Source organism: Balaenoptera physalus (genome assembly GCF_965194825.1).
Source record: "Balaenoptera physalus genome assembly, chromosome: 13".
Classification (NCBI taxonomy): Eukaryota; Metazoa; Chordata; class Mammalia; order Artiodactyla; family Balaenopteridae; genus Balaenoptera; species Balaenoptera physalus.
The window spans coordinates 38906348-38930452 of NC_138892.1; the positions used below are offsets into that span (position 1 = coordinate 38906348).

The 24105-nt window shown below is 35.9% G+C and overlaps 1 protein-coding gene across 4 annotated transcripts in view; it reads right to left on the reverse strand.

The window, feature by feature from the left end:
• Window positions 1-24105, reverse strand: part of PTPRQ (protein tyrosine phosphatase receptor type Q) — a 285457-nt gene that overhangs the window by 79530 nt on the left and 181822 nt on the right. For all 4 annotated transcript variants that reach the window (XM_082418813.1, XM_082418812.1, XM_082418810.1 and 1 more), the window contains one exon: window positions 16455-16778. In XM_082418813.1, coding sequence (XP_082274939.1) covers window positions 16455-16778 — 324 coding nt within the window. The remainder of the gene's footprint in view (window positions 1-16454; window positions 16779-24105) is intronic.

Genomic DNA, 24105 nt, shown 5'->3' on the forward strand with positions numbered 1-24105 from the left:
CAAGGTAAAGTTGCAGAGAGGAGCTGGGGATTGAATAGACTTTGAAACATGAGAAGGATTTCAATAATCAAAAGGGCAAGTTTGGGGGCACTTCTTTGCTAAGAAGGTCATAAGCAAAGCCACAAAGATATAAACAATGGGATCCACAGGCAGAATATTATTTCTGCAGAATGGCTTTCTTATGCTTGTTAATCTTATGCTTATGCTTATTATTTTATAATTGAAAAATATAACTCTAGGAAGGGGTCCACACACTTCACCAGACTGTCCAAGGAATGCATGGTACAAAAAAAAAAAATCAGAATCCCTAAATTTAAGGAATAGAGATATCACAGAAAGACCAGCATTAATGGAGGGATAGGGTAGGGAACAAGCCTCAAGCAGTCATTTGGGAACTAAGTTAGGGAGCACTCGATTATCTTTAAACAATGGGATGCCACTGAAAGTTCTGAAAAGGGAAGTATTTTTCTAATGATTTAGGAAGAAATCTGATGCAGCTATGAAAAAGATATGTGCTCTGAAGCAATGAGTCCAGATAGGCTATTTCCAAAAAGCCAGGTGAGATCTGATGAGACCCAAAAGTAGAAGAGTGACAGTAGGTAGAGATAGGAGGAGATGAATCCCAGAGCCCTTAGAAAATCTAATAAAAAGTACTTAAGGGCAGATGAGATGTGAAATAGAGGATGTAGTAAAAGCTAACTCATGTATTAATACAGGGAGAATATTGCTAGAATTCACAACAACAGCACGTTCAGGAACAGACACTAGTTTTGGTAGGGATAAGACTATGGCAGGAGATGATAAATTTGGTCTGTACTCATTAAGTCCGAGATACTCACAAGGATTCAGATGCCTGCCTGGCAATTGGAAAGATGAGCCTAGAACCAGGGAGACAGGACCAAGATGGAGAAGGGTTTTTTAAAATTTTCAGATAATTCCTTACAAATTGGGATAGTATAAATATGGCAAGTATATCTGGTTCAAGTGAGTCACAGGCTCTGAAGAAAGACAAAAGTTTTATTTCAACACCAGGTAGCTGTTTAAGATGCTAATAGTAGTGACAATCTTTGAACTATGAATGAGTTATTGGTACTTAGAACATTTCCAAGAGAGATGATATTATATGTTTTGGAATTTGGGAGCCCAGCTCAGCCCATAAAAGTATTTTTTAATAGCAGCATTGAAATAATTTAAAGAAGTACTCAAATGTTACTATAGAGGACTCTAGGAAATATGTATAAGAAAGTTTCTGTGGGAAAATGCTTTTGGGGTGACAAACATATCCTTCCTACTTGTACCTTTTCTGAACTTTGTGCAATACTCTGAACATTGACTCAGAGATCCAGTCTATATGGCATCCAGGGGAGAGAGTGAGGGGGGGATGCTCCTGGATTCAGAGGTGTGATAAGCTGAGAGGTGTTAATAATAATGACAGAATTAGGCACATGATTTCTCTGGTGACTAATGTAGAGAGATCATGGACTCTCAGCACTTAAACACACCCTGCATGTCCTGAGATCTTCAGTCTTATTCTAACTTTGGGATCCTAGATTTAGGAAAACTGCCTCAAATTGTAGCATAATTCATTTAGATAACTGTACACATAACAAATGAGAGCTATAGGAGGTCTCCTGCCACCAGCATAATTGTTTTTGGATGCCCTCACAGAATAATGCACTCCATATTCAAAAGTGGCAACTCTCTTTCCTTCCCAAGCTGGATATTCCTTAGAAATAAGGAGTGGATAGGCTTCAGGATTAGGTACACCATTACTGATCATCATTATATACTTTCCTCATGGAGAAATCGCTCTGAAAAATGTAAGATGTTTTGTGGGTTTCAATGGCCTGTCTCCTGCCTTTGACTCTGTAAAAGGGGATGGGCTAGAAGCTAAGTAAAGCTTTATTAAGGTGGCTATTGATTAATATTGTAATTATTTATCCTTTATTAATGTTTTTGAAAAACCTGCCTTCTAGCTCTGTATGGACCATTGTGGAGAGGAAGAATTTTCTGACAGGCTGCACGTTTCAAGTAGTATGAGACAGGAAAATATTTTAGCCTACCTTTTCCTTTATTTCTACCAAAATGTTCTGTTGGCTTTTAGGTGAAATTTATGCATTTATCCAACCAATATGTATTGAGCATCTTCTATGTGCCAGGGACTGGGAAGACACCAAGCTTATAGAAGTGATCAAGGTAGCTGTGGACCTATCCATATAGAGCTTCTAGTATGTATCCACTCTTCTTCACTCAGTAACTGTTTATTGAACACCTACTCAAGGCAGGCATTTTTGAGGTGCTGGGAATAGAGAAGAAAACCAAAGATACAAAGATCATGGAACCACTATTTCAGTGGAGGGAGACAAATAATATATAAGTATATTATAAAAATTTATATAAATTAATATATAACATACAAATAAATGATATACTATGTTAGGAAGTGATATGTACCATGACAAAAAAATGAAGCAGGGTAATTGGGATGGGAATGTGGATAAGAGTTACTATTTTAAAAAATATGGTGGTCAGGCTATGCCTCTCTAAACAGATGACATTTAAACAAAGATTTGAAGGAGGTGTGGGAGCATGGGAATGTTTGAAGAAGGAGTGTCACAGGGGGGAGAATGGCCAGTGCAAAGGCCCTGAGACAGGACTGTGCCTGGTGTGTTCTAGGAATAACAGGGACTCCAGTGAGGCTGGAGCCAAGTAAGTCAGAATGTGAGTCAGACAGGAAATGAGGCCAGATTGTGTAGGGCCTTTAATGCCATGGCTAAGGTCTTTTAAGAACTGCTGTCATAGACAAAAAAGACAAACGCCATCGTTTAATAAACTAATATAATGAATTAGAAGGAGCCTCTATAGATTTTGGTGCTTGGTATCTAACTCATACCAAGAAGATGGGCCAAAATTCATTACATCAAAAGAGGACAGATTATCTCCAGAACGTTATTCTTATACCTCTGTAACATATACAAACTCGATGGCTGTCGGGATTACACTTTTAAACCTAACTCATTCTAGCAGGCAGGCAAGGCGGTGCATTACTGTTGCCCAGATAACATGGACAGCTTACTGAGAATTTTCTGTGATAAGAAAGCCGATGAGATTTTTCTGTGACTAGGTTGATGGTAGCTTGTTTTTACAAATATTTTCTGGAAATATTCTTCTATGTCTGTGTCTTCTCTGCTCTGTAGTCTGAATCTTTGGGGGTCTCAAATGAGGACAGATCCAAAACCATTTCCCAAGGAAAACCTCAGCTAGTCTTGCAAACATGTCTGTAGACCAGCTCAGAAAGCAGTATGATGCCTTGCTTCAACTTCTCGTCTTTCACAGTAAAATGTCAACCCTGCAATCATTCCTTTAATACCAGCAATCAAAGCCCTCATCAGGGAGTGTCTGCTACCCCAAGCAGAGCTGACAGAAAAATGACATTCAAAGATCATTCATGGTACATACTAACCACTTGAACTACTAAATATTTTAAGTTCTATGCACTAATCAATCATTATAAAAAGGCAAAGTATTTAGCCCCTCGCTGAGCTGTGCTTTAATTCTTGAACTTTCCTAAAGTGTTTTTTTTCTTTCTTTTTTAAGAAACAATCACTCTTAATAACATTTGCATTTTCCAGTATACTTGATAAAATTGCCTGTTTTGTTATGCAAGTGTTCCCGTGTTAAATCCTTTATGAAATATTTCTCTTAGAACATATTATATTAATCTATATTCTTGAAGAATTATAATATGATGGAATAAGAACTCCTAAATTTGAAATAAAAAAAGTAAACACATACCTAACTAAACTGATATGAATATATTATATGCACATAATATATAACTGAATATATATTTCATCTGTGTAGAGCAATGAAAGATAAACATTTGATTAACTCACGGATATTTTAAGAGAAATATTTAGAACACCAAATGCTCAAAGTATACTATAAAATAGTATCTAATTATTTTAATACTGTCCAAATATTATAGTGTACTTTTAAGCAAATAACATTTTCAAGTTTCTTTTATGCAATTTTCTCTTGGAATTTATCAAAATTCCAAAAATGCATAATAAAATAATTCAGTATTATTGTTTTCTTTTATTCCAGTGTGTAGTAAACTATTATTAGAGTTACATAAGGGGGGATACAAAATTACAATTATGAATGTCAACAATCAAAATAAAGGAAGCATAAAGCAGTAAAGGTATGGGGAATTGAAAATATGCCAGTTTAAAAGCTTAGTAATATATAAGCATCTTTGGGAGACTTTGTTTGTCTCTCCATAAACTGTCACATTCTGATTTAGGATTGTTTGTGAAATGAATCTAGTCAGTAGTAGGCCAAGATATCACTATACACTTTCTCTTATAAATCACAGCAATTTACTCAGTAGGAATGATCTATCCTTATTCTCTCATTCCCCATAATCCAATCACTTCCTCTCATAAGCACTTTTCCCCTGGTTTTCACAATAATGCATTTTCTGTAACTAACAACCATCATTTCCTGATTATCATGCTTCTATCCTTGCACAGGAATGTGGGTCTTATGTGGGTCAGGGTCATCTTTCCCATCCATCTGTGTCCCCATGCTAAGTGTGTTAGCTGAAAGGTGAGTCTGGATAGACCATCATTATGCCTAGTACATATAAAAGTTTGAATGCCCCCAAGTCTATGACACTTTGATTAAGAACCATCAAATTTTGGTGTGTCTAATACTATACTTTCAGAATAAGCACATTCAAAGAGTTATTAGAAACTCTGCCTTCTGCAGATCCCTGTAAATTTTATTTAATGATGAAAAATGTTGTAGAAAATACTCTGGTTTTTAGTGCATGCTGTAGTGACCTTCCTAAAGAATAAACATAAATAAATAAATGACTTGACAGCAACTCACAAGACAAAAAACCTTGAGCTTTGTACACATGTATGATTTAGATTGTCTTCACATCTATTTGAATTTAAGTTCATTTCAAGTTTATTTAAAGGTCCTTCCCCCTTCAGGGTATTTTAGTTTCAGGATTTGGTACACTGGACCATCAGATTCCTATCTACTGTCATCACTAAATGAAGGACTCCCATTCTTTCTCAGCTTATACAAGTATTAACAGCCTCTAGGACTGTGAGTTGCCTTAGATTCACCATACCTGAAGGAATTTGCTTTAAGTTTTAGATGTCTCTCAGGACTAAACAAAATCTAATTGGCTGGGTGGTTTGGGTGGATTCCTTACATCTTAAACAATTCAGGGCATCAAGGGCCCTGAAGAAGTTCAGCAATTAGATTGACCATATTGATGGAGGCCAAGAGCATCTCAGGACACATCCCACTGGTTACAATACTGCACTAACTGGCTATCCTTCACTGGTGTTGAATGTTTCCCTAGAGCCCAGTGATTTCACTGCCCAGCATGAGATACTACTGTTGGTGTATGAAATATTTCCTACCCTTTTACAAGATTTTAATTTTGTTTTACAGTTAGATTTCCCAACAGCAAGATAGTAGCACAAAGGGCAAATACTACAAGCATAAGAATCTGACCTATTAGACTGTTTGATGAGTACTGAGAATGATTCATGGATGCCCACAGTATTAGACTTCATTGTATGACCATTTTCTTTGATGCTGAATGAGTAATTTTCTGAGTCATTTCAGGTTAGCTTAGGTGGAAAAAAATACAAAATACCAAAAAACTCTCACTTCCAATATTAGCCATGCCAGGTAAGAATGAAAATATTCTCATATCAGTTCCACTGCTTTTAGGATCAGATAATACAACTTTTTCTAGAATAGCACTATGTTCATAAAACAACTTTCTACAACAGTGGTTCTCAAAAATGTGGTCTTCAAACCAGCAGCATCAATATTACCTGGGAAGTTGTTAGAAAAGCAAATTCTGAGATCACACCCCTGACTTACTGAATCAGAAGACCTGGGTAGGGCCTAGCACTCCATGTTTTAACAAGCCCTCCTGATGATTCTAATGCTCGTGGTACAAGTTTAAGAGCCACTGCTCTGTAACATCAACGTACTATTGGAAAAAGCAGTGGCACTGCTCTTCAGATCAGGTACCAATGATTAGAACTATTGGTAACAAGGTTAGAAAGGGGGATTACTGTTTCTGTGAAGACTGGGAATGTAGTTAGTGGTGGAGGGCTTGGGAGCTGGTGATAAACATGGAAACTTGCATCCAGCTAACAGACACTCCACACACTGGTCTCCGTGTGCCTTTCATGTATTTTAATTCTGAATAAACAATGAAGAGGTTTCTCCCTACCATCACTCCCTCTCATTCCCAAAGTTTCTAGAGTAATAACAGGCCATCATGTTCCATAAGAACATAAGAACATCATCATTTCTATGGTACCTTGAAGCTATGTGTAGGAGCAACCTGGAATAATTCAGATAAGGCCATCACCATAACAAAGTGTTAGGGCTGGGATAAATGTTGCTACTTCATTCTCCCATGCATTGTATGCAGGTATAATCAGGGTAAAATAACTATCAAGGGTATAATTAAAGAGAAGAGAAACTAAATGTGTAGTTAGAGGTTATGTGTGTTAGGGCAAGTCCCATTTAATTTGTTTGGGAATGGAGATGGTTGGATCATGTACCAGAAGCTTGTACAATATCTCCAGGTCTTTCTTAGTCTCAGTTTTCAAAGCTAATAATGCGACATACTGATTATCCTTTAAATTTCCTTTAACTGTTTGGTTTTCAGTGCTTTGCTGAAAAAGACATTCCACTTGTTCATGCAAATGGGGATTTCTATTTTTATTTATATTCTGGAAAACTTGCTTAACAACCTGGCAAAAGTTTTTTGGTTTTGGTTTTTTTTGAAATTAAATATAGAGTTCACCTAATCAAACTTACAAGCTTTTGCACAGCAAAGGAAACCGTAAACAAAACAAAAAGATAACCTACAGAATGGGAGAAAATATTTGCAAATGATGTGACTGACAAGGGCTTAATTTCCAAAACATACAAACAGCTTATACAACTCAACAACAAAAAAACAACCCAATTGAAAAATGGGCAGAAGATCTATATAGACATTTCTCCAAAGAAGAAATACAAATGGCCAACAGGCACATGAAAAGATGCTCAACATCACTAATTATTAGAGAAATGCAAATCGAAACTACAGTGAGGTACCACCTCACACCAGTCAGAATGGCCATCATTAAAAACTCTACAAATAACAAATGCTGGAGAGGATGTGGAGAAAAGGGAAACTTCCTACACTGTTAGTGGGAATGTAAGTTGTTACAGCAACTGTGGAAAACAGTATGGAGTTTCCTCAGGAAACAAAAAACAGAATTACCATATGATCCAGCACTCCCACTCCTGGCATATATCCAGACAAAACTCTAATTCAAAAAGATACCTGCACCCTTATGTTCACAGCAGCACTGTTCACAACAGCCAAGACATGGAAACAACCTAAATGTCCACTGACAGATGAATAGATAAAGAAGATGTGGTACATATATACAATGGAATACTACTCAGCCATAAAAAAGAATGAAATAATGCCATTTGCAGCAACACGGATGCAAGTAGAGATTATCATACTAAGTTAACTAAATCATAAATAAAGACAAATACCATATGATATCACTTATATATGGAATCTAAAATATGACACAAATGAATCTATCTATGAAACAGAAGCAGACTCATGGACATAGAGAATAGACTTGTAACCACAAGCCAAGGGGGAGGGGGTTGGGGGAGGGACTGAGTGGGAGGTTGGGGTTATAAGCTATTATATATGGAATGGATAAACAACAAGGTCCTACTGTATAGCACAGAGAACTATATTCAATATCCTATTATAAATCATAATGGAAAAGAATATAAAAAAAGAATGTATATACAACTGAATCACTTTGCTGTACAGCAGAAATTAACACAATGTTGTAAACCAACTATACTTCAATAAAAAATTCTTTTAAAAATAGAGTTGAATGCTTTATTAAATAGTTTAATTTTACATGCATTCTGTTATTTCCTTTAAATTAGGGTTTCACCTATCTTCTCTTTGTATACTACTTAGCACCCTTCCATTTCTTAGTACTTTCATACCACCATGAGGCTTTGCCTAAGTCTTTGTCAAGATCTAAGAGCACAGGCTCTAACCTAGAAATGAATGAGGTTCATGAATGAATCAATGTGTGTAAAGTTCTTAGAATAGTACCAGCACATAATAAACACCTGGTAAGCTTAGCTATTTCTGTCATTATTCTTAACTATCCAGCCAAGGAGTCTCAGCTCAGGTACTGGGCCCAACCAAAAAGTGCCTTCAACTACCAGACATAGCAATCCTATGGTTTTTTCAGAAATGGGAGTTTTCCATAGTCAAATCAGAGTTCTCCCTTCTTCCTTAATAAATGCAGAAGAAAACAGGGCTGAAAATTTGTTGGCCTAGGGCCTAATACTGAGGCAGGCCTGAACTGAGGTTAATGACCAGAAATCACAAAGAATTAAATGTACTTCACACTTCTTTCTGAACCAAGAGAAAGAAAATTCTCAGAAAAGTCAAAATCAATTCAATTCAACATGAGATTTGAAGTTTGAGATGAGAAAGTGGGAGAATTCATTGAATTTTTAAAAGATAAAATACAGCTAGCTATTATTGGGAGAAAGATTTTTTCTTCTTTTATCCTTTTAATAACCAGGCTTTCTAGAGGCACACTTATGTCTTTTCATGCACCTTGAATGGTTCAGCTCACAAAAATCCAAATAAACTGAAAGAAACCCCGATAAGGGCAATAAAAGCATGTAAGATTAAAGAAAAAAAAAACAGGCTTTCTATAATATTGATGATTTAAAAAATAATATAGTGATCATTCTTATCCTTTGATTTTTAGTGATTTTGCTGAAAAACACATTCTACGTGCTTATGTAATAGGATTTCAAAATATTTTTATTTATATTATGGAAAACTGTTTAATAACCTGGCAAAAGCTCTTTTAAGTATACAGTTGAATGCTGTAATAAACAATTTTATATGCTTACTATTATGTTCTTTAAATTATGATTTCATGCAAATATCCTCTCTTTGTAATCATACTTAGCAACCCAAATTTATACATTGGTCTCCTTTGTTTTCTTCATGGGCTATCAATCACAGTTTATTATCTCAGTTAATCATTTCGATACTGTTAAAGCTTCAATCCACTCTGAAATAGGCATTTATTATTTTCTTTCATTGTTTGAAATCCTCCTCAATTTATTATGAGCATATTTCTTTTCTATATGCAGTAATTCATACTTATGTTAATTAATGAAAAAGAAAAAAAATCAACAATATAAAATAGACTGGGCCTTTTTCACCTTCCGAGATGGCCCACACTCTGCCGAGTGTGTTTCTCTCTAAATAAATCCACTTCTTACCTATCACTTTGTCTCTCACTGAATTCTTTCTGCGATGCGACATCAAGAACCTGAGCTCCATTAAGTCCTGAGACCAGCTAGACCAACTCCTGCTCATTGTCAACACCGTTGGGGACATCTCCTGTGCCGTTTCTTTGCGACAACTTTTTGGGCACTAACACCTGGTTGGGAGACTACCTAGGAAGTGATAGCATCTAAAATCAAACTAAGGTCCCCACCCAGGTGGAAGATGGTAACTTCAGGCAGAGTATGATTCCTGGAGCAACACCCTGTTACCTCACCACCAACCAATCAGAAGAAAATCTGCACACAGTGGAAGATAAAAGACTCTGACCCCCCTCCCCAAATGATTAACTGCGATTAACTTCCCCTTCTCCCTTTAAAAACTTTCATGGTCAAGCAGAATCTTGGGAGTGGTTCTTGGATATGAGTCTGCCTTCTCCCCAGGTTGCTGTTCTCCTGAATAAAGCAATCTTTCCTTTCCAACCAACCAACCAATAAATAAATACATAAATACATAAAATAAAATAAAAAACTGGTTTTGTGAAATAAAAGAAGCTGAACATGCCAAACATGAATGGAAACTGACCAGGAGAATTTTAATTTTGACAATCACCATGCAAATATTTGAAAGACAAGCTATAGTCAGAAAGAAAATCTGAAGAAAATTTGTATGAACATTTTTGCAATATGGAGAATTTTGACATTGAAATACTTTCCAATTAAAGTCAAATGTCTTCCTTGAGTCCAAATGCCATATTCATTAGTCTTAGATATTGAATAGGCATGAAGAATAGAAACATACATAAGACATGATCACCTGTCATCTCTGCCTGTAAGGAGCTCAACAAGAGAGAGAGATAAACAATTATGATGTAATACGTTCAGTATTTAGAAACAATTTTTGGAAGGTGGGAGTGGAAAGAGGAATTTATAGAAGGCTTTGCAAAGGAGGTATTTGGTCTCCTTTGCAAAGAAGAGGCAGTTGGTCTCCAAAAGAGGACAGAAAGGACAGTAAGAAAGACCAGTAAGAAAGAACACACATACTTTGCTCTTTCTCTGGAGCACAAAGGAGAAAGAGCAAAGTACGTATGGGGAATATAAACAAAAATCATAAGTAACCATATAGAGCATACTAAAAATGTAATTTTTTACACAACAGGAAAATAGAAAACTATCAGATTTTAAGCAGAGGAATAATAGATAAGTGAATTCAAAAACTAGGTTCAGGTGGAGGGTAGAGAAAATGGGAACAGAAAGACCATTTAGATATCTTTTGTAATAATCTAGGAGACGTCTGAATTTAGGGAGCCTTAACAGAGAAACATAAACAAATTCAAGAAATATTTAGAAGGGAAAGTCAGTAGGAGCTAGGTATGGACTTGGGGGTGGGAAAGGCTAAAAAGAATTAAGAATGATTCCTAGATTGCTGGCTTGAGCAATCAGACGAACAATGGTACAATACACTGAAACAGGGAACACACAGGTAGGAGGAGGCTTGCAGTGGGGCAGGAACAGTGGTAATACGGGGTTTGAGATGTCTGTGGAAACCTAAGTGGTCATACCAGTAACTTCAATCTACAGGTCTAGAAGACAGAGAGATGTCATCTTGAATTACACATTTGGGAGTCTTAGGCAACTAACTTAGAAGACTTTCAACAGCATATAATTAATTTTGCAGAAGTACAACCATCATGTCTAGAATAAATTATATTCACTTCCTTTACTGGCACCAGGATAGAGCCTATTCTAAAAACCCACTGCCACCAAATGGGCTTCCTCATGTCATGAATTATATTTTCCTATTTATTTATGGCTAACATCTCTTCTTATCATTATATAATTGCTTCTTTATAGAAAGGAGAATATCTACCTCTGTTATGATAGCATTCACCACATTATAAGTGCATTATACCATTTAGAATATATGAAGAAAAATAATTGAATATATAGTAACTCATCAACAATGTCTCATTTTTTAAAATGTTATGGAGTGCTTTGCCCTCTATTTGGTTTTTCTTCTTTTTAAATCATAAAGTTGCATTCCTTGGAAGCTTCTTTGATGAGGCATGTTTTGCTGAATTTTTTTTAACCTAACAGATGTTTGGGTAGTTAAAATTCCTCATGAGTATGGTATCCCGTGGTTTTCACAACCTAAGTGTTACCCCAGGAATTTTCCTTTCTTGCTGTCTTCCAGTCCTGGTGGTCTATAGGAGATGCACATTATGAGAGTCCCATTTCACTCCATACTAAATTTCACATCCACACTCTTTTAAAGTTGTACATTCCCTCAGCATTATAAGTACCTATTGTGCACCACAGAGATATTTAACAGCTTCCATTCTGCATTCCTCCCCCCCACACAACTCAAATTGCTTTTGAGTATAAGGATAATCAGAAAAATAAGAGATGAGTAAAATAAGCTATAAGACTTTAATGTTTCAAGTTAAATATTTCTGCCATTTGTAATTTCTGTGCTTATGTTTGTATCTCTGCACACTTAGAATGAAGTAGAGAGTAATGGCTATTATACAGATGATTTAAGCAGAAAAACAATTTGGTTTCAATTATCTAGATCAGAGTATGTGGGAGAAAGAAATGTTAGCTTGAGTTGGCCGAATGTTGTTTCTTTTATTCACTCCAGTGTACAGTGGCAGATCTAGATTCAGAAAGTAACCCAATGTAATTCTCAGCTTGCATTCCAACTTTGCTCCCCGCATCTTCAATTTGAGTGCTCTTCTTTATGAGCTCAGAGGGAGTTAATACAACATATTTTCTTATTCTACAAGTCATTTTAGAACATCTTATAATATATATTATTCCAACTGGGTGGTCTTCTTATTTGAGCTATTCAAATGTTGAATAATCTGACCTCAGACTAGCTATCAATTGCTAGCTCCTTATCAAAGAAGCTCCAGGTTTTGATAAGAAGTTCTGGGAATAAGTGCTTGGGCACAACTTGATGCTATTAGAGTAACATGCACAGATCTGAAATAGTGATTTTATACTAAGTTATATTGTTGTTTAGTGTTTTCCATAATTCAGAGGAATCATTCATTTTCATTGTTTTATTTTCTTATATTATAAAACAACATAACACTTTTTTGGAATCAATGACATAAAAAATCTTATTAAATTTCTTCATCCAGATTACTTTTTATGTTTGCAAAATGTCTGTAATGCTTTTCATCTTTGGTATGTAGAATCAACATCTAAGCATTACTTGCTTTTAATCTTAAAAACATTACTACTCTTCAAGATTTTTGTTGCTTGACTGTTCTTATTTCTCATATTCTTATACAGTATGTTAGTAGTTCACTATATATATTGTCTTGCAATAATATATGTAGTGTCTTTCTGTCTTTCATATCAAATGCCACCTCAGAGTACCTCTCCTTGGCTTAATAAATAAAACTTTTTTACCATACATTTATGAAATTCAAATATATTTATCATTAGAAAAATGTCCCCTTCATTTCTGAGACTAAATGAAGAGTGACCAACTCATTCTCATAACTTTCAAAATTAATTTATTATTACCACCCCCATATGAATACTCAGCTGAAAAGCTAATAAGTTTGAGAATGCCAAGAAAAATAATAAGTCTGTTGTCACAAATTCTGAAATATATAAATCTTTTCACTTTTCTCTCTTAATCACAGTGGTAGAAAGGCAACTTTCCATGTACCCCCTTTTCTATCTTATTGATAAAGAACAGAGTAGAAAATTAGTCCTTAAGGATAAAGAACAATAAAAGGGAAGAGAAGTAGCATAGAAAATCTACTTAACTACTGATAAATTTTTTTCACACCCAAGTACTCTCTGATGGAGAAATCAAATTGTGGCAGTGAGATACCAGACCGAGAGAGAAGAAAAGTACCAGATAAAAGTCAAACTGGTACTCCATATGAAGGCACTCTTTCAATTAGTCATCAAGTAAAGATCTGGGAGGTGGGGTGAAAAAGAAGCCAAGATTATCCTCTCCATTCCATCAAGAACTAACAAATCAACCAACTAACCACCGATGGCAAAGGAACACATCCTAATAAAACTAGAAAAATAATGCTATTTATTTTTAAAAAAGCTCACACTGATTGTGAAATATTTGAAATATTCTACCATTATTCTTTTAAACCAGAATAAGCAAAGTGGAGTAGTAGGGAATTGAAAATGACCAAACTCTAGTGAGTGGGTCATAGACCTTAAAGTGGGGTCGGAAGTGGAGGGACTCGGGGGGTGGGGGGGTAAGCAATGACATTCAAGTGGAAAGACTCCCAAATTTTCAGAATAAGAATGGGGGATTCTTTAAAAATCCAACTTCCCAGTTTCATTTACCAGCTTTTGAATTGGTCAGGTTATATGTTGTTTTATGCTAATTGAACATCTTCCACCATCCAGTCTCGAGTACTTGAGGAAATGATACATTTGGAAATTCTAATTCCTGGCTCACTGTAGCAGGCAGAAGCAGCTACTGTCCGAGTGAGAGGCTCATGAGGAGTAGGATGGGAGCCCTTAGTGGCAGCAGAGGCACAGGCATATGGTCTATTTTAATCAAAGGTAACCAATTAGCTGCCCACAGGCCAGATGTGGGCTACTGACATGTTTGGCTTGAAAAACTAAATGTTCTTAAATTTTAAAAACTTGTTACAGCAAGAAATTAAGTATTTTCACATTAAGAAATCTAACTTTCCTATTTCTTTGAAAACATTCTAAGTCCTAATAGCATGACTTCTCTATAAGACAGTAATCAGAAAGAGGTGAGTAGTGGTTGCCCCTGTAGACAGCGTGTTCTGTTAATCTGCCAAGGTTTCCACCACTCTCAATCGCCTTACATCAGCCTGCTTCATTCATTATGGTACCTGACTGATGTCTTCAGGTAACTTCGAGTTGTCCCTGGGACTTTAACACGTATTCATTCATTCAGTGTCCCATTTTTCTATCACTTGTCATTTTGGTTATTCTTACTAGCTGAAGCAACTAAAATTCCGAACTTTACCTATGTTCTAATCTCTAAGCATCTGTTTCTTTCTGTTTTCTAGTCAATTAGATTATCATAGTTATTTCTTCTCAAAGCTAACAGGCTCAAAATAACCATAATTACTGACTAAATGCAACCTGGATTTGATTTTTCCATATTTTCCTTTCCTTTGTTATGGCACTATCATCCTCTCTATCCCCTGCACTGGAAAACAGTTCATTCTGCCTCCCCCATTTTAGCTTATTTAATCAAGTTTAACTCGTTCAGGAAATATTTATGGAGTGCCTACTGTTGCCAGGCACCATTCTAGGCAATAAGGAAACAACAATGGTCAAGACACCTTCTAAAAATAAGCAAATACATATAAATAAAAAATGATCAGGTAATTATAAATTTTCATTAAGATAAGATGATATTCTAGAAAAAAAATGCATGGCTCTTTTAGATTGGGTGGTCAGGGAAATTCATGCTTAGCAGGAATCATTCAAGTAGAAGTATACATTATAAAAAGCTGCTCATGCAAAGATAGACGTGGAAAAACATTCCAATCCAAACGAACAGGGCCAAGTTCTAGTACTTTAGTGTGTTCAAACAACACAAAAAATATCCAGTATGAGTGGAGGATAATGGTAAGTGGGAAAATGATGATGGATGAGGTTAGAGTGTTAGGTAAGAGCCAAGTCACATAGGGCTTTGTTAATCATGTTAAGAAATTTAAATTTTATTCCAAGAGCAATGGAAATTCACTGAAAGGCTTTAAACAAGGAAGTGACATCATCTGATTTACATTTAAAAAGATCAGCATGAAAGCTAAGAAGGTCAGGTTAACGCAGTGGTAGCAGTAATGAAGGATAGGACTAATATGCTGGTAATGCAAATGGAGGGATGTGTTTAGATAGCATGGTTGAAATAAATCATTGGCAGAGTAGAAGAGGAAAAGAACACTGCCTAAATTTTCATTTTCTGCATTTGGACGATGAGAAGGCTTAGTGTTTAGACCACGTTAATTGTGAGAGGATATTAGACACACCTGCCCAATGATGTCAGTTCATCAGGTAAATATACTGATTGGGTTCCAGGGAGCAATCAGAACTGGAAATAGATACTTGAGAATAATCACTATGTAAGTAGACTTTAAAGCCGTAGGACAGGATAAGGTCACTTAAGGTAAGATCTCATAGGGGTTGTGTGTTGATAAAGAAAAGGGCCAATGAAAAAGAAAAAAAAAAAGAAAAGGGCCAAGTATGTTATCTCTGAACACTCCAACACTTAGATTTAAAAAATGAGAGAGAGAGAGAGGGAATAAGCAAAAGAGACTGAGAAAGAGCTATCAGGGAGGTAAGAGAAAAACCAGAAGAGCAGATCTCACAGAAATCAAGAGTCCAAGAGCCACAAAGAAGAGAGGCTGGACAACTGTGTTGAAGGCTGAGTTGTCTGGATTCTGTCTCAACTGTTGAATTGCATTAACAAACACTCATTGAACATTTACTATACAAACATTATGCCAGGTACTCCGGGGAATAGTAACAAGATACACATCTGGCAACCTAAAAATAAAGCCTCTAGATCAAAGTTTATTTCACTATTTATAAAGGTCTACAACAGCATCTATTTATCACTGAAACTCTATGTGTGTGTGTGTAAGCCTAAAGTCACTGAAAACGTGGTAAAGCCTGGCATAAAAGCAGCAGAGCTTCCAGATACGAGGGGGAAATGTAGGCATAGACAAAGGGTACTTGATGGCTATCAGTATAGCCTAATGACAGACCACTTAGAGGATCATAATGCTTTTTGTTGCAATATAAGACTCTAGGACCTTGGTACAACTCTGGGAGTTTGAGAAAAGCCCTAATAATGACTGAAATTGAATTTCCCATCGGGATTCAATTAAGAAAAAATAAATGCTATTATGGTTAATGATGTTGTTTAAGCAATTAGGGCAACCAGTTAATTTTCAAATATAAAACTAAAGTTACAAGAGCAATCTTTACCTATATTTTGAATGATTTCTATGGAAAAACATTTAAAGAGCTTTTTCTTGAATGCAAAAGTATATATACACATACAGAACAATACTTACGACCAGGCAGGGTTTGTGTAGATATCCAATTTGAAGCATCGCCATAGCCGGCATTGGTGCTGGCAGCCACTTGGAATCTATACCATCTAAATTTCTTTAAATCATATACTGTCTCTTCAGTTAGGTCAGCTTCGTAGAGGTATTGAATTTTTTGATATTCAACACATTCTTCAGATTCCCATTCTTTGCATTTTTGAGCCCGAAGTTGAGTGGTAATCTTATAATTTTGAAAGTAGCCAAAGATAGTGTCAGGTCTCATCCATGTCAATGTTGCACTAGTTGACTGAACATTAGAAAAAGCAATATTTGTGGGAGTGCTGGGAACTAAAAGTTGAAGGGAAAAAAATGGAAAACAGTTGGAATTACCAAACATTGTGTGAACAGGAGGGAGAAATGGGATTTACAAATATTTCTTTACTATGCATGTAGTGGTCATCTCTTATTACAACTGCCCTTAGATTAATATCCCCGCATTTAATGAGCAGAAACTTAAGGTGATGCTTCACAGAGCAATGGTTCAAAGGGTTAGGGGACAAAACAATTGTGATGTTTTTATTCCTAATTTTGCTCCCAAATTCACTCACAAGTTACTTATAAAAACTTACTTTGGTTCCTTATATAAGCACTGGTACAAAGAAAAATTGCATGCTCATATAATCCTATGTATTTTCCGAGGAATGGTCTGAGTTTTTAATATTCAGTTCCCGAGAAAGACGTTCTTATATTTAAATGACTAGATAGACACAAACACATCTTATATATAGTAGATGTTGATTATAAAATAATTTAAATAAATAAGATTATTAAATGAGTTAATAATGTATACAATTAGTTAATTTTTATTTTATCTTGCACATATTTAAAATTAGTATAACCCTTTCTAGAACATCATCAAGCACACTGACATTAATACACAGAATAAGGTATCTGTATATCACCTACAATCACATGGTCCTACTTGGAGTCATTTATTAGATTTCATATTAACCACTGGTTTCCTATATTCATACCGTGTGTCAGGCTCTGAGGCTGGTGTTAGGAAATCAAGATACATAGGCTTATGTCTTGTTTTCAAGAAACAGTCACTTATTAGACAAGTATAATAATATAAGTGTGTTATGCTTAGAAATATAAAAGAACAATGAATTAAGTGACATGGGCACTTTTTTCATGTCTGTCCTTGTATATGTGCAAGGACCTTTTCTCAGAAGGCTGAGATAGGGAGACTGATAACAATGACTTGTATGAAAATTACACAATTCATAAAAACTATATGTTAATATGTGCAGTAAAGATAAGAAAATTAATAAATGAGTTAGAAAATTCATTCGTAAAAAAGTCATTCATTCCTAAACATATCATATTAATTCAGATTTCAATAAATACCTAATGAGCATCTAATTTATGCCAAGTACTACTGTAGGTGCTGGGAATACAATGAACAAAATAGACAAAAGTCCCTACCCTGGTGTAATTTACATTCCAGAGGTTTATATACAACACAAGTATAAATAAGTATTATATACAGTATTTTGGATGATGATTAGTGTTATGGAAAAACATAAAAAAAGGGAAAAAGGAGAAAGAGTTCCAAGGATAATGAAATTTTAAACGGAGTAGTCAGAAAGAAAGCCTGACTGATTAGGAGACATGAAGTTCCTGATGAAGGTGGGGAAACTAACCATGTGACTATTTGGAGGAAGAACATTCCCAGCAGAGGGAAATGCATGATTACAGGCCCTATGATGGAATCATGCCTGGTATATTTGAAGAATAAAAAAGAGGCCAGCGTGGCTAGTAGGAGGTGAGGTCTGAGAAGAAACACTGAAGGCTTGATTATATACGACATTGTAGAACTTTAAGACTTTCACTTGAGCAGGAGTTACAGGCTCTGAAGTATGTTTTCACTCTAGCTACTGTGTTGAGACTAGACAAGGGAGAGAAGGATGAAAACAGGGAGAGTAATTAGGCTATTGCAACGTCAACACAAGAGATCAGGATGGCGTGGAGCAGGACTGCAGGAGCAGAAATGAAAGCAAGTATTCAGATTCTGAATATAATTTGCAGGAGAGCCGACAGGATTTGCTGCTGTGTGACATGTCAGGTATAAGAGAAAGAAAGGAGTAGAAGAAAGCTTTAAGGTCTTCGGGTTGAGCAAACAGAAAGATGAAGTCACTTAACCAAGAAGGGGATGACTGTGAAAGAAGTAAGCTTTGGCAAGTAAGATTAAGAATTTATTTTGAGCATGTTAACTTTGAAATGCCTAACAGATACCCAGAAGGAGATGTCAAATAATAGATGGATGCATGAGTCTGGAGTTCTGTAGGGAGATCTGGACTTGAGTTAAAAATTTGGATTTCCTCTTAATTTTTTACTGAACTATCTACAGACCTATTGCTTGTAAATTTGCCTAAACCTGGAAAAGAGAAAGTCTAATGCAATGGAAAACAAGTAGTAAATTACTTAAAGCCATGTGATCACATTCAATTACTCTGCTTTCAAATACTAATATTTATCATCAAATCTTACTGTATTTAATTGAACAGTAACCTTTAAAAAGGTAGCTCTACAAACAGAACACTTGTAATATGACTTACAACACACTATCTTTAGTCATGCGTAAGAGCAATGAGAGAAACAGTTATTTTAAGGAACAATTACCTTTATAGAGGAAGAAGTTTTAGAATTGACTAAAAAGTAGAATTTCCATAATTTATTGAAATCCCTCAGCCACTAACTTTGAATTCAGACCTCTTGGAGATAAGACACATTTTCAAAATATTCTAACACAAAGCAGAGAAATATGACTGATTTGGGGGTTCAAGAAAAGTGTTAAGAGAAAAGGTTGCACGTGAGAGGAGATTTCACTAATTGTAAAGGTAGAGATTCAAGAAGAGGGGGGTAATGTGATCTAAGTCAAGTTTATAGCTTATAATTGACACTGGCAATAACAAAGAGAAATAGTCTGAGGACATACTATGGCACAGGATTATAGATAGCTTCTCAGGCAATGGAAAGCTATCAAGGTGACAGAATGAGATGTTCAATAGTACATTTTATCAAGTCCAGTCTGATAACTGCAAATAGGAAAAGGGACAAATTCATAGAACGTTTGATTTGTTCAGCAAAGAAGAAATAAAATGATAGCAATAGGAAAGAGGTGAACTTTTAGATCTATTTTGGTGGTAGAATCCATAGAACAGGCAAATGAATCAGAAGATCACAGAATCAGAATTTGAAGAAACTTAGAGATGATCTTGGTCAACCTGTCTTGTTATGTCTGACCTTTATGGAGGCAGATGTCCCCCAAGAATTTTGGTACCTACACCTTCTTCCAGTTTTTCAACCAAACACTGATAGGTGCCCATGCAAAAATAAATTTTGCAGCTGTAATTAAGAATCCAAATCAGTTTACTTTAAAATAGGGAGAGATAATCCAGTGGGCCTGATTTTATAACGAGTCCTTTAAAAGCAGAGAGTCTTCTTTGGGTAGTTACAAAAGAGGAAGTTAAGTATTCTAAGCAAGAGATTAGATTCAATGCGCAAACCTTTCTCCACTGCTGGCTATGAAGAAGGAAGGGGCCACCAGGACATCCCTAGGAGCTGAGGACAGCCCTTGGCTAAAAGCCAACCAGGAATTGGGGATCTCAGTCCTACAACTGTAAGAAACTGAATTCTGCTGCAACCATGTGAGCTTGGACGAGGACCTGTACTCCACATGAGAACACAGCCCATGGATAACTTGATTTGACCTCGTGAGACGCTGAGTAGAGAATCCAGGCACAGCACACCCAGATGCTGACCTACAGAGCTGTGCTCTAATAAATGGGTGTTGTTTTAAGTCACTAAGTTTGTGATAACTCATGACACAGCAATACAAAACTAATACAACTTCACTCTACCAAATGACCAATCTCTACTTATCTAGCCTGTTCTTAAATATACAAAGCAAAATCTTGAGGGGCTTTATTTTAAAATTGATTTCCAGATAGTTCTATTAGTTTGTACAGCCTTCATTATTTTGAACAGATATCTACCTTCTTATAAATCCTAATTCTACCCTGAACACCCACCTCGAATAGTCCTAGTCCTATTTTCCTCTCCACTTTACTCCAACATTTATACCAAAGAACTAGAAAGGTTTTTATTCTGCATTCATATCAATAAAATGATTGAGCAATTACTCCAAAATATATGTTTATTTATATATTATATACATATATGAATGCCAACCTACATATTAGATTATGTCTCTGAAGGTCTAGATTAATTCTTGGAACAAAATAGGCATTTAATAAATATTTTTGAAAGTAGGAACAAATGAATAAGAGGGTATAACAGGAGACTTGATTTAGACAGATGGTCAGGAAAGGTCTTCCTGATGAATTATAATTTAATCAGAGATCTGACAGATAAGATGTAACTTCCCAGGGGAAAAGCATCAGGGTGTTAAGACTCTGGGGAAGAGAACATGGCGCATTGGAAACATGTAAAGAAGGCTGCTACATCCACAAGGAGATGAAGAGGAAGACAGAAAGTTGGAGATGTAGGCCAGAATCAGATAATGTTGAGCCTTGCAGTCTGGATTCAAGATTTTTAGTTTTATCCTAAGTGCAGTGGGAATACTTGATAAGTTTTATATTGACTTTTCATTTGCATTAAAACCATAGACAAGGGCTTCCCTGGTGGCGCAGTGGTTAAGAATCCACCTGCCAACGCAGGGGACACAGGTTCGATCCCTGGTTCGGGAAGATCCCACATGCTGCAGAGCAACTAAGCCCGTGCGCACAAGTACCGAGCCTGTGCTCTAGAGCCTGCGAGCCACAACTACTGAGCTGACGTGCCACAATTACTGAAGCCCGTGCTCCTAGAGCCCGTGTTCCGCGACAAGAGAAGCCACCACAGTGAGAAGCCCGCGCACCGCAATAAAGAGTAGCCCCCACTCGCCACAACTAGAGAAAGCCTGCGCACACAGCAATGAAGACCCAACGCAGCCAAAAATAAATAAATAAAATAAATAAATAAAACCATAGACTCTGCTCTTCCCCATGAGAGCAAGGGACTGTGGTCCAGACATTTCCCTTTCTTTCCAGTCCATCACTAACTACCCCTTTCATGTTTCAATTTCCTTTACCTAGGGTTTACTAAGCAACTAAAGGTGGAAGGAAAAAAGGATGCATTAGCTATTCAATGAACTGGAGAAGGCAGAGGAGGCTACCCTTTCCCCATATTTCATCAGGGGGGATGACTAGATGCCCATGGCTCTCTGACCAACTTTTTTTGTACCCTCCAGTGTTTAGATTTCAGGAAAGAAAACTAATGGCAAAGTTTGTTGCACAGTAAAAAATTTTCAGCAGATTAATATTGGTCCACAGACTCCACTACTCTCCAAATAAGTGTTACAGAGAAGAAAAGGTCTAAATAGGACAGTACTTTAACTTGACAAAGAAACAAGATCCATACAAGAGTTATTTTTAACCTGGCTAAAGGAAGGGTAACACTAATTGCAATTGCTTTCCATGTGACAAGCACAGGGATGGGCCTTGCACGAGACACCCAGAGTCTGGCACGTATGGGCACTCAATAAGTGTTGACTACATGAATAAATCATGGTTCATGAAATAGTCCTTTGGTTTTCATGCAATACAAAATTTTGTCCACATTTTTCACTCAAATGTATTTATAAAGATGAACCAGAAATAAATCTAATCTGAGGCCAATATGTATAACTTGTAGACAATTTTTTTAACAAGGCTACTTCAGACACATACACAAATGACCAGCAGTAGGTAGGCCTCATTTATATCCAGCATCTTCTCTTTTGATGAACCGTGTGTTGAACTAGACTATTTCAAGGCAACTGCCCTATTGAATTACAGATACAAAAAGGATTACACTCATTTTAGCATGGAGAATCAGATTTCCATTCTTTAAGAATGACTAAAAACCTCAAACTTTTTCTATCCACAGATGGTACTCATTTGAACACATCATTCCATGCTTCCTGGAATAATCATGCAGCTTGTTTAGATTTTCTAAACATGACTGAACTGTGATGAAGCGATCAACATTCTCTGCCAAGGTATTCCGTAAATTACATTTTTATTCATAAATTATTCTTACCGGCGAAATACTTTCATCATGGTTGTATTGAAAGTCTGTAGATCTATACAAGTAAAAATTTGTTACACTTTAAAGGCATGTCAGTTTTTGGTGATTATTTAGTATATTCCACTTAGAAGATGAAAATGTGTATAAAGTGTAATTATTCTCTAAACTTCTGAATATCAATTATAAGAAGTTGCCAACCTCTTATGATAGGATGGTAGTTTGTACTGACTTCTCACTGACCTGGTTAAGTATACTAACGTGGAAGACCAAGTTTCCTTAAATCTTTAGTCATGACTATATACATTTATCTTCAGGCACAGATATACTCTTTTAAGCAAAACAGGTGTCTGACAAATTTATGAATACTTATAAAACTTATAAAAGTATCAACACAATCTTTCCTAGTTTATTAAGAATATTTTTCTCTTTACTAATTTTAAACAAACTACAAAACACAAGGTACAAATATATGATCTGAACATACACAAACAAAAGTACAGTTTACTAACACTAACATAATATGGATCAATATAAACATAGAAATGCCTGAAAAGTCGGGTGCAAAGAAGATTTTGCAAACCAGATATACATTTTGCACTAACCTGAATTTAATCAATATCATTTACTAGACATTCAGATTGAGTGGTATTGGCAAGTTATAAGTCTTAGGGTATAAGCCCTTCTTCATACATATATAAAAGTAATTTAGCTAATAGAAACTATCACAAATAGGTGATGCCAGGAGGAAGGCTCAATGGAAGGAGAAGATCTGGGAGCTACAACTTGAACAACTGATGATTAGTACAGATGAGGAAGAAATAATGTTTTAAGGAGATAAATATAGGGAGAGATACATAAATGGCAACAAGATGTTTGTCATGGGCTGGAAAGTATAACAGACTGGAGAAAAGTCTAAGGAAGTCATAAGAAAAAAGTTGTGGGCGGTGTGATATCAAGTGTGGTGTTACTGAAGGGCACTGAACGTTTGAGAGATGAATTTAGATGACTACTGCAGAACACAGAGAACAACTGACAGATTCAACGGTAAAGTATAAACTTAAAGAAAATCCTGAGCCTCCATATGGCTAGTCACTAGGAAATGGTAAACGTGATAGAAACTGGTTAGATACTGTACATAGGCAGTACAATGTAGACTACAGTGATAAAGAATAATTAGGAATAGAGCTAAAAGGCCAAAGAATATTGGCAAAAATGTGATGATTTATTGGGCAGAGAAAAATATAGGAGTAAAGAAATGGAATCAACACAGCAATTAGGTTAATAGATCAAATGTACATTGTACACATCCTAGAAGTAGGCTATGATTTGGCTCTGACATTACAGAAGATAATACAAAGGAAAAAATTAAGACTGTAAATCTCTGTGACCATAAATAAAGACAAATTAAATGAGCAAGGAACATGAAATAAACTCTGGTATTGAGATCAAAGGTAGATTTCTCCCCCAGAAAAGCACATAAACAATACCATGTAATTTAATAAACAGCGTCCTCAACAACATCCTTACATAGTAAATACTA